Source organism: Argopecten irradians, chromosome 4 (assembly GCF_041381155.1).
Source record: "Argopecten irradians isolate NY chromosome 4, Ai_NY, whole genome shotgun sequence".
Lineage (NCBI taxonomy): Eukaryota > Metazoa > Mollusca > Bivalvia > Pectinida > Pectinidae > Argopecten > Argopecten irradians.
In genome coordinates, this window is record NC_091137.1 from 51,817,343 (window position 1) to 51,829,647 (window position 12,305).

The 12,305-nt window shown below is 37.7% G+C and overlaps 1 protein-coding gene across 1 annotated transcript in view; it reads right to left on the reverse strand.

Moving 5' to 3' along the window:
- LOC138322355 (nucleoporin NUP188-like) overlaps positions 1-12,305 on the reverse strand; it is a 217,793-nt gene that overhangs the window by 93,055 nt on the left and 112,433 nt on the right. The window contains exons 21-26 of the mRNA XM_069266395.1: positions 10,670-10,739; positions 10,373-10,492; positions 9,866-10,106; positions 7,916-8,005; positions 1,464-1,595; positions 207-376 (exon numbers count right to left, since the gene is read on the reverse strand). Coding sequence (XP_069122496.1) covers positions 207-376; positions 1,464-1,595; positions 7,916-8,005; positions 9,866-10,106; positions 10,373-10,492; positions 10,670-10,739 — 823 coding nt within the window. The remainder of the gene's footprint in view (positions 1-206; positions 377-1,463; positions 1,596-7,915; positions 8,006-9,865; positions 10,107-10,372; positions 10,493-10,669; positions 10,740-12,305) is intronic.

The window sequence follows — 12,305 nt, forward strand, 5'->3', positions numbered from 1 at the left end:
TTAATAATTCCTTATAGGACCCACAAGGTCTTATAACAATTATAAACAAAGAGCATTAACTCTGTGAGTTATCAAGTCCACAAGGAAAAGTTAAGGGATGAAGAACGACAGACGATGCACGACAATGGACAAAAGACTTTCGAAATAGGTCACCATGACCTAAGGTCAGATGACATCAGTGTATATTACTTGTTATATATACATGCCTTGCCCTAAGCACAGACATAGCTGTGTCCCTAAGCCCTGCCCAGAGGGCGTGTAGAAGGTCCATACAGGCACACAACAAATCCGGGGGACACATGTACTCTCCCTGCTTCTTCACATCCATCAGATCTAGTACAGTTTGTAGACAACTGGTTTTTCCCAGAGAAAGATCCTACAACATACAAACACAAATTTTAGATACTATATACCTTTGTAAAAGATTTACCTCGGCCATGTTTGATTATATGGTTTGACTGGTTGGACCTAGTTGTTTGTTTATGAATTAAAGACGGATCTGGTGATTTTATATTATACCTGTCACAGACATTTGTCACACATGTGACAAATATCTGTCACAGACACCTGTCACACCTGTCACAGACATTTGTCGCACCTGTCACAGACATCTGTCACAGACATTTGTCGCACCTGCCAAAGACACCTGTCACACCTGTTACAGACATTTGTCAAAACTGTCACAGACATATGTCACACCTGTCATAGACATTTGTCACACCTGTCACAGACATATGTCACACCTGTCAAAGACATATTTCACACCTATCACAGACATTTGTCACACCTGTCACAGACATTTGTCAAAACTTACACAGACATATGTCACACCTGTCACAGACATATGTCACACCTGTCACAGACATTTGTCAAAACTGTCACAGACATTTGTCACACCTGTCACAGACATTTGTCAAAACTGTCACAGACATATGTCACAGCTGTCACAGACATATGTCACACCTGTCAGATATTTGTCGCAGACACCTGTCACATCTGTCACAGACATTTGTCAAAACTGTCACAGACATATGTCACACCTGTCACAGACATTTGTCAAAACTGTCACAGACATTTGTCACACCTGACACAGACATTTGTCAAAACTGTCACAGACATTTGTCAAAACTGTCACAGACATATGTCACACCTGTCACAGACATTTGTCAAAACTGTCACAGACATTTGTCACACCTGTCACAGACATTTGTCAAAACTGTCACAGACATTTGTCACACCTGTCACAGACATTTGTCAAAACTGTCACAGACATATGTCACACCTGTCACAGACATATGTCACACCTGTCACAGACATATGTCACACCTGTCACAGACATTTGTCAAAACTGTCACAGACATTTATCACACATGTCACAGACATTTGTCAAAACTGTCACAGACATTTGTCACAGACACCTGTCACATCTGTCACAGACACCTTTCACACACAGTTTGATTTACCTTTCTGTTGGTCTGTGCTGTATCTGTTGAGGCCTCGGCTGGCTGGATGTTTAGAAAGATCTCGATTAGTCCTGGCTGTGCCTCAACACAAACAGACAATAGCTCCAGAATGACCACCTTGAGACGCAGGTCCTGTAAATAAAAGACATAGTCAGATAGACCAAGCACAATCAAAGACATAGATAGACCCAGCACAATCAAAGACTTAGTCAGACCCAGCACAATCAAAGACATAGATAGACCCAGCACAATCAAAGACATAGATAGACCTAGCACAATCAAAGACATAGATAGACCTAGCACAATCAAAGACATAGTCAGACCCAGCACAATCAAAGAAATAGATAGACCCAGCACAATCAAAGACATAGATAGACCCAGCACAATCAAAGACTTAGTCAGACCCAGCACAATCAAAGACATAGATAGACCCAGCAAATTCAAAGACATAGATAGACCCAGCACAATCAAAGACATAGTCATATAGAAACAGCACAATCAAAGACATAGATAGACCCAGCACAAACAAAGACTTAGTCAGATAGACCCAGCACAATCAAAGACATAGATAGACCCAGCACAATCAAAGACATAGATAGACCTAGCACAATCAAAGACAGTCATATAGACCCAGCACAATCAAAGACTTAGTCAGATAGACCAAGCACAATCAAAGACATAGTCAGATAGACCTAGCACAATCAAAGACTTAGTCAGATAGACCCAGCACAATCAAAGACATAGATAGACCCAGCACAATCAAAGACATAGATAGACCCAGCACAATCAAAGACTTAGTCAGATAGACACAGCACAACCAAAGACATAGATAGACCCAGCACAATCAAAGACTTAGTCAGATAGACCTAGCACAATCAAAGACTTAGTCAGACCCAGCACAATCAAAGACATAGATAGACCCAGCACAATCAAAGACATAGATAGACCCAGCACAATCAAAGACATAGATAGACCCAGCATAACCAAAGACATAGATAGACCCTGCATAATCAAAGACATAGATAGACCCAACAAAATCAAAGACATAGATAGACCCAGCACAATCAAAGACATAGTCAGACCCAGCACAATCAAAGACTTAGTCAGATAGACCCAGCACAATCAAAGACATAGATAGACCCAGCACAATCAAAGACATAGATAGACCTTGCACAATCAAAGACTTAGTCAGATAGACCTTGCACAATCAAATACTTAGTCAGATAGACCCAGCACAATCAAAGACATAGATAGACCCAGCACAATCAAAGACATAGTCAGATAGACCTAGCACAATCAAAGACTTACTCAGATAGACCTAGCACAATCAAAGACATAGTCAAACAGACCCAGCACAATCAAAGACTTAGTCAGATAGAACTAGCACAATCAAAGACTTAGTCAGATAGACCCAGCACAATCAAAGACATAGATAGACCCAGCACAATCAAAGACTTAGTCAGATAGACCCAGCACAATCAAAGACATAGTCAAATAGACCCAGCACAATCAAAGACATAGATAGACCTTGCACAATCAAAGACTTAATCAGATAGACCTAGCACAATCAAAGACATAGATAGACCCAGCACAATCAAAGACTTAGTCAGATAGACCCAGCACAATCAAAGACATAGATAGACCCAGCACAATCAAAGACTTAGTCAGATAGACCCAGCACAATCAAAGACATAAATAGACCCAGCACAATCAAAGACATAGTCAGATAGACCCAGCACAATCAATGACATAGTCAGATAGACCTAGCACAATCAAAGACATAGATAGATCCAGCACAATCAAAGACTTAGTCAGATAGACCCAGCACAATCAAAGACATAGATAGACCCAGCACAATCAAAGACATAGTCAAATAGACCCAGCACAATCAAAGACTTAGTCAGATAGACCCAGCACAATCACAGACCTAGTCAGACAGACCCAGCACAATCAAAGACCTAGTCAGATAGACCTAGCACAATCAAAGACATAGATAGACCTAGCACAATCAAAGACTTAGTCAGATAGACCTAGCACAATCAAAGACATAGATAGACCCAGCACAATCAAAGACATAGATAGACCCAGCATAACCAAAGACATAGATAGACCCCGCATAATCAAAGACATAGATAGACCCAACACAATCAAAGACATAGATAGACCCAGCACAATCACAGACATAGTCAAATAGACCCAGCAAAATCAAAGACTTAGTCAGATAGACCCAGCACAATCACAGACCTAGTCAGATAGACCCAGCACAATCAAAGACCTAGTCAGATAGACCCAGCACAATCAAAGACTTAGTCAGATAGACCTAGCACAATCAAAGACATAGTCATATAGACCCAGCACAGACATAGTCATATAGACCCAGCACAATCAAAGACATAGATAGACCCAGCACAAACAAAGACATAGTCAGATAGACCCAACACAATCACAGACTTAGTCAGATAGACCCAGCACAATCAAAGACATAGATAGACCCAGCACAATCAAAGACTTAGTCAGATAGACCCAGCACAATCAAAGACATAGATAGACCCAGCACAATCAAAGACTTAGTCAGATAGACCTAGCACAATCAAAGACATAGATAGACCCAGCACAATCACAGACCTAGTCAGATAGACCCAGCACAATCAAAGACCTAGTCAGATAGACCCAGCACAATCAAAGATTTAGTCAGATAGACCCAGCACAATCAAAGACATAGTCAGATAGACCTAGCACAATCAAAGACTTAGTCAGATAGACCTAGCACAATCAAAGACATAGTCAAATAGACCCAGCACAATCAAAGACATAGATAGACCTTGCACAATCAAAGACTTAATCAGATAGACCTAGCACAATCAAAGACATAGATAGACCCAGCACAATCAAAGACATAGTCAGATAGACCCAGCACATTCAAAGACATAGATAGACCCAGCACAATCAAAGACATAGATAGACCCAGCACAATCAAAGACTTAGTCAGATAGACCTAGCGCAATCAAAGACTTAGTCAGATAGACCTAGCACAATCAAAGACATAGATAGACCCAGCACAATCGAAGACATAGTCAGATAGACCCAGCACAATCAAAGACATAGATAGACCCAGCACAAACAAAGACATAGTCAGATAGAACCAGCACAATCAATGACATAGTCAGATAGACCCAGCACAATCAAAGACATAGATAGACCCAGCACAATCAAAGACTTAGTCAGATAGACCCAGCACAATCAAAGACATAGATAGACCTAGCACAATCAAAGACATAGTCAGATAGACCTAGCACAATCAAAGACATAGTCAGATAGACCTAGCACAATCAATGACATAGTCAGATAGACCCAGCACAGTCAAAGACATAGATAGACCCAGCACAGTCAAAGACATAGATAGACCCAGCACAGTCAAAGACATAGATAGACCCAGCACAATGAAAGACTTAGTCAGATAGACCTAGCATAATCAAAGACATAGTCAAATAGACCCAGCACAATAAAAGACTTAGTCAGATAGACCCAGCACATCAAAGACATAGATAGACCCAGCACAATCAAAGACTTAGTCAGATAGACCTAGCACAATCAAAGACTTAGTCAGATAGACCCAGCACATCAAAGACATAGATAGACCCAGCACAATCAAAGACTTAGTCAGATAGACCTAGCACAATCAAAGACTTAGTCAGATAGACCCAGCACATCAAAGACATAGATAGACCCAGCACAATCAAAGACTTAGTCAGATAGACCTAGCACAATCAAAGACTTAGTCAGATAGACCTAGCACAATCAAAGACATAGATAGACCCATCGGATCAATATGTAAATTGAAATTATAAAGATTATCCCTTTAAAACAATATATACATGTCAAAGCCAAATAGCAAAACATTGTTACCCTGATATCAAAAGTGCCATAATTTCAGTTTGAAAGGAAAGTCAAGAAGAATCCAAAACAAAATATTTTGATAGGAAATCACAGATAACTTCTACAGGAGGAGGCGTATGTCAGGTGGAACAAGTCACAGATAACTTCTACAGGAGCAAGCGGGTGGAACAAATCACAGATAACTTCTACAGGAGGAGGCGGGTGGAACAAATCACAGATAACTTCTACAGGAGGAGGCGGGTGGAACAAGTCACAGATAACTTCTACAGGAGAAGGCGGGTGGAACAAATCACAGATAACTTCTACAGGAGGAGGCGGGTGGAACAAATCACAGATAACTTCTACAGGAGGAGGCGGGTGGAACAAATCACAAATAACTTCTACAGGAGGAGGCGGGTGGAACAAATCACAGATAACTTCTACAGGAGGAGGCGGGTGGACACACGATCAGGGCAGAGTACTTTTTTTGTACTTTTTTGGGACTCTGAAATTTTGCAGAGTACTTTTTTTGTACTTTTTTGGACTCTGAAATTTTGCAGAGTACTTATTTTGTACTTTTCTGGGACTTAGTCATTTTGCAGAGTACTTTTTTTGTACTTTTCTGGGACTTAGTCATTTTGCAGAGTACTTTTTTTGTACTTTTCTGGGACTTAGTCATTTTGCAGAGTACTTTTTTTGTACTTTTCTTGGACTTAGAATTATTCACATGGTATGAGAAATGTTCAGAGTACTTTTTTTGTACTTTTTTGGACTTAGAATTTTTCACAGAGTATGAAAAATGTTGTGTACTTTTTTGTACTTTTTTGGGACTTAGAATTTTTCATAAGGCATCACCATTTCAGTGTACTTTTATTTTGACAAAATTAAATATTTAATTAAAAATTGTTTACAACTGAACATTAGAAAGAAATATAATTCAACTACCGGTAATTAAGATGTTTATTTAATAAGTGAATGTTGCAGATGATGTTTTGAATAATTTTACATTCTTAATGTTAAGTTTTTATTTTCATTTCTTTATCATAAATGTTTAAATTATTTCTAATCACTTAAGTGTTCACCTTAAAATATTGTTGAAATGTGTTGATATAAGTGTTCACCTTAAAATATTATTGAAATGCGTTTCCAATTCCCTTTCTCTCTAAATGAGTTAAAATGTAGTAGTATACACTAGGCCCATGTACATATATGTTACATAAAACCAATGCCTATGTGATCAGCATAAGATGCATTAAAATTAGAGTCTTAATTATCGACAGTCACGTGCACACTGACACACAAATCGCCTGTCTCTGACCAGTGGTGTCACACACAATAACGATTTACAACCAGGTAAACAAGCCAACACATGTACATTAGTCGTTCTGCACGGACCTAACAAAACTCTCCCCTGGGTCAGACTCATGGTCCCATACGATAATAAATAGTTTGTGAAAGTATTTCCATCCTCATATAATGATTAAATGGTTTCAGTATAAAATCTCAACAAACTAACCAAAACAAATAGACATGCCGGGGATACTCCGTTGCACACACTGTTGACGTAAATATGCTATCGGTCTGATTTATATGTAAAAGGAAATACAAGCTATCATAGATGAATTTGTCAATGGAATTTTATCAACTCATTTGTTTACACCGACTTGGACATCATAGTAGGCTAACCAACAAAACACTCACGGCTCATGTTTACGTGGGCCTGGATGTTTCTGGTCAGACACATGGTCTTATACGATGATAAATAGCTTGTGACTATATAATCTTTCTAGCATCACAACGATGAAATTGATACTTTAAAAAGTTCCTCCAAACCATGCCAAAACAGGGGTTTTGTTTATCTTTTTTTTTATATAAAAATCTCGATCTTTTCACGACATGCCGGAAATGGTTCTTAATAATTAAATTACAAATACTCTGTTGTCGTGATTATAAATTGGTTTACACCTCGCGTCAAAAGGTGGATTTATTAATATAATAGTTCATATATTTTCTGTTTTGATATATTATCACAAACTCTCAACAAAAATTTAGGAGTTAAGAGGTTTGGTTTTGGAACAAATCACAGATAACTTCTACAGGAGGAGGCGGGTGGAACAAATCACAGATAACTCTACTGGAGGAGGCGGGTGGAACAAATCACAGATAACTTCTACAGGAGGAGGCGGGTGGAACAAATCACAGATAACTTCTACAGGAGGAGGCGGGTGGAACAAATCACAGAAAACTTCTACAGGAGGAGGCGGGTGGAACAAATCACAGATAACTTCTACAGGAGGAGGCGGGTGGAACAAATCACAGATAACTTCTACAGGAGGAGGCGGGTGGAACAAATCACAGATAACTTCTACAGGAGGAGGCGGGTGGAACAAGTCACAGATAACTTCTACAGGAGCAGGCGGGTGGAACAAGTCACAGATAACTTCTACAGGAGCAGGCGGGTGGAACAGTCATTAAGGCTTAAGGCTATGTGCAGGGATTAATTTGAAATTACAGTACCATTTCATCAGGTTTTTTTTCTAATGTTTTAAACAAACATTCTATCAGTATATAATTACCTCTGTGACAGCATGTAGGCGAGAAAGATACACGTCCCTGATGGTCTCAGCATCCCCACCCAGACAAGCCAAAATTGACATCCGAGACACCTACACACAGATATAAATTCTAGATTAATCGTCTGTATTAAAATTGGTTATTTAATTGTCAAATCAAATACAGTCGAAACTCATTATCTCGAAATTGAACAGACCAACATAAATAATTCGACTCATCCGGAATTCGACTCAAACGTAAAGTCATTAGGTTTGACCACAACGTGGTTTTTAATGTCCTTATCTTATGACTACTACAGCCGGGAACATGTCTATTACCGTGATCAGCATATTATCGTGATTTTCAAACTTATAAGGTTTGTATTAAATCATTTTGGTTATATGTTTTCAGCTGTTTTTGGATTTATTTTTAATTACATAAAAAAACTTGAATTACGATAATATGATCATCACTATAATAGGCATGCACCCTGATTTCCCGCAGGTGATATACTGACGTCAGAGGTTCATACAACAAAATTATACGGAATGTAGTAGCTGAACAAATAAAAACAAGCATCTTATTTCAGAATTTAATGGTATTTTAAAATAATAACATAGGAAAATAAACAATAGTTTTCACCTACCATAAGCAGACTACAAACTCCTTTTCCGGCTCTCACAAACATGTTCACTCATACTGGTTAATATGATTTATGGTAAATGAAACGGAAGTAGATTTCTATACCAACGAAGAAATACATTGTATGACTAAGATACTAGTTCATGTGCAACGACTAGTTAAACATTTAACATTGTGGGTTTGTTAAATTATTTTGCACTATCAAGTTATCAACATTTCATACAAGCCTTAGAAAACACCTTCGTTTCTAATGATTCCTAAACAAACATGTTTCCGGTCATGATCAGTCATGCTGATCGAGCCATGCTGTGTGTGATTGTGTAAAAACGGGTCGTGTCTATGTACACGTATGTCACAGATGTAAAATGACACTAATTAGGAAGTCAGACGTTAGCAATATGCCAAACTTTTGCAATGTAACAGTTTTGAGTATGAGTTGCTAATAATGTGGCTCGCTATTTACCGTTCCGTAAATTCTACCAACCGCTTCTGATGGCGGTGGCGAACATCAAAAACAACTAACTGTATCTTTGCCATACTAATGATTTAATAACGCAGCTTGTAAAAACAAAGCATTGGGTATCGGCCTGATCAGTGATATTAATTATCTTGATGATATTAAGCAAGCAACACAAGCTGTCATAATTTCTATTGTCCGGCGAAGGGCCGTCGCGAGACAGCTAGGTGTGACAGCATGCCGCGGGGTATCGGCGAACACCTGATCTGTACAAGCAATTTTCATTCAAATCATCGAGTGTCCGTAACGGACCATTACCTATGATTCTATAACAAATGGTCCATGAAAAAAGTTAGATACATTGGGAACTTTGATTCATAAAACTTCGATTCATACATGGGATAGTTAGTAATGTTTAAGTGAAGAAATTTGGGACCAGACAAATAGTTCGTTACAGCGAGAAATTTGATTCATCGGAGTTTGAATCATCGAGGTTTGACTGTAACTACATAAACAAGGGAGCAACATCACGATTATCAAAACTTTAAATTTTAAAGCAGATTTCGGAAATTATTGTATGTTGTTTGTTTCTAAAGTAAACTGTCTATGAATCAAGAGAATATGCCGTCTTATTTGCCTTTTCCCATGTGTGTAGGTGACCGCATCTACTCCAATATCAATTCTCAGATTATATGGAAAACAGCTTCTGTACTGATTATTACTACTTAAACTGAAGAAAAACATTTAATAATTTCTGTTTTTACAAATTTTTCATTTCACAAAGATTTGTGCAATTTTCGATAGGAATACCTCAGGTCCTATCCAATCTGCCAGTACCTGTCTCTATAAAATAAAGATCACAAACTACACTTACCAGAGCAAGACGTTTAAGGAGTAGACATGCGAGTGCCGGAAGTCTGGGGTTGTGTTTGTGATAGATATAACTGGCAATGGTAGCTACAATGTGTTGAGTTTGTCTGCCAGCAGGCTGTGACGACAGGGCACTCTCCACGGGAGACAAGGGCTGGTCCGGAGCTTTCAGCAGCAGTAGACGGTTCAGCACAGAGAAAGACATCTGTACTAACTGTATCATCCCAGATCCAGCTTCTTCAAAACTATACACAACAAGTTATAGAAATCATTGATACGCATAAAACAGGAACATTTGAGCACTGAGAGCACAACTATTCCCTTTAATTGCCCCACTTGGGATTCGAACTCGCAACCCAGAGGTGGAGAGCTTGTGGTAATATGTCGAGACATCTTAAACACTCAGCCACCGTGGCCCCAAAACCTGACAAGATAGAGATATTAGGCTATATACTATAGAACTGATTATTCTTACAAGTTTGTAATCCCATAAATCTAAGAGACCTCTTACCTCCCTTGCTGGATGAGAGCCATCTCTATGGTGTCTGCTCCCATAGCAATGAGCTCCAGAAGGGAGCGACCAGCCTCCGTAAACAGCAAACTGTATACACAAACTTCCTGTAGCTGAGGTCTGAAACAGAATTCCTAAAACATGAAGGCGGGAAAGAGAGAGAGACATATTTCGTAATAAATTAAACGTGATGACAGGAGAGAGAGAGAGAGAGAGTGAGAGAGATTTCCTAACAAAACAAACATAAAGGAGAAGATAGAAAGAGATTTCCTAAATTATCAAATTTTGAAATCTTACCTATTTGTCTTTTTCCTGTTCTCCGTCAAAAACATCAATATTTGGTGGAATATATTCAAACATTTTTGACCTGAAATATATAGAATTATATGCTGTTCAGGCATTGGCCTACCTTGATTACCATATATTGTGATACACAGTATGATATGCAGGTAAAATCAGACAGAATGATAGCATGATTTGTGAAGACGATCTGCTGTTACTTAAATGTGATATAAATGTCATACTCACAAATCAAAAAGTGACCAGTCAAGCAAACAGACAAAAGACGATTAGAATAAGTCTCAGGTGACCTAAAATTCCAGAATTTTAAAGTTTTTCATGGTATGTTAGGTGAAATTATCTCAAACATTCTAATTAAGGCATTCACTTTTTCAAATAATCTTCTTGGTTAGAGAAACTTTACAACAGCAGCCATGATGTTTTTAAACTCATGTGTAATCATGTTTCGTTATTATTCATGTGTAGCTTTTCTCAAACAGATTCACATGTCGAATGTAATCACACCTTGGAACCTATTTTGTTAGTCAAAAACCTGATTAACAAGAGGCCAATGGCCTCATAGCACGATGGTCCAGTTAATTAATGTTCAATGATTGGTTTTGACAAAATATTCTTGATTATCAATTATATGCACTGTTCAAACTAATAATTAATTAGGACAATTCAAATGGCTACTGGTATTTGTTATCAATGTTGGTATTAAAACAATCATACAATTCTTTCAAGACAGATGTCATTTATCAAATGTTAATTTATATAGCATAATGAGGAAAAAACAATATAAAGCTAGAATATTGTATATTAATAATCCAAAATAAAAGGCCAAAATAAATTTGAAGTAAAATCAAAATCATTTCTATGGAATATATTCAGCCACTATATATAGGGCCTTCTTCAGTCCAAAAATTTATAGATCAACAGTTTTTAAAAAAAAATTGATTTGTTGAGAACAGTTTTTTCTGAGCTGGATTTTAGTGTGAGCGTATGAAGCAGCATCTTCTTAGTGTGAATATTGTTGGGACCAATTCAAATAGCATCAACTTAACTTTAATATTAGAAAATTTAATATAACTCAGACATTTAACAATGCTGTTAATTCAAATTTATCAGAATATTGTAATATGATAAAAATAATTGGGGAAACTTTTTCCTGTATGATTGCTTATCGGTATCACACATCTACAACTATGTATAATCAAAGTGTTAAGTTGACTAGACTTTTAAAAGATACCTGCTGGAGGAGGGCTTAATTCATTATAGGTGACAAAAAAATCAAAGGTGTTTGGCTGTCCTTGTTATAAGAGGTAAACTGAAGTAGCTTCAATATGTTGAAATTAATTACTTATCTTTTATCTCATTTTCTTCAACACAATACAAAGGAGGTGTTGCATATAGGGTGAAAATCCCCCCATGATAATTTTTTGATTTTTGAATTTAAATTAGTTAATTGCATTAATACACATATGTCTATAATACTTAAAACCCGATTGGACCATTATTAGGACTACAGCGCCCCCTACATTAACGCTTGTTAATTTAAAGCCCATTGGGCCTTTTACCTGGCATAAGTCATAGTAAAAACACTTAAATCACGTTTTTCTTATGATTAAAAATACCACATAAAACTGCCTTT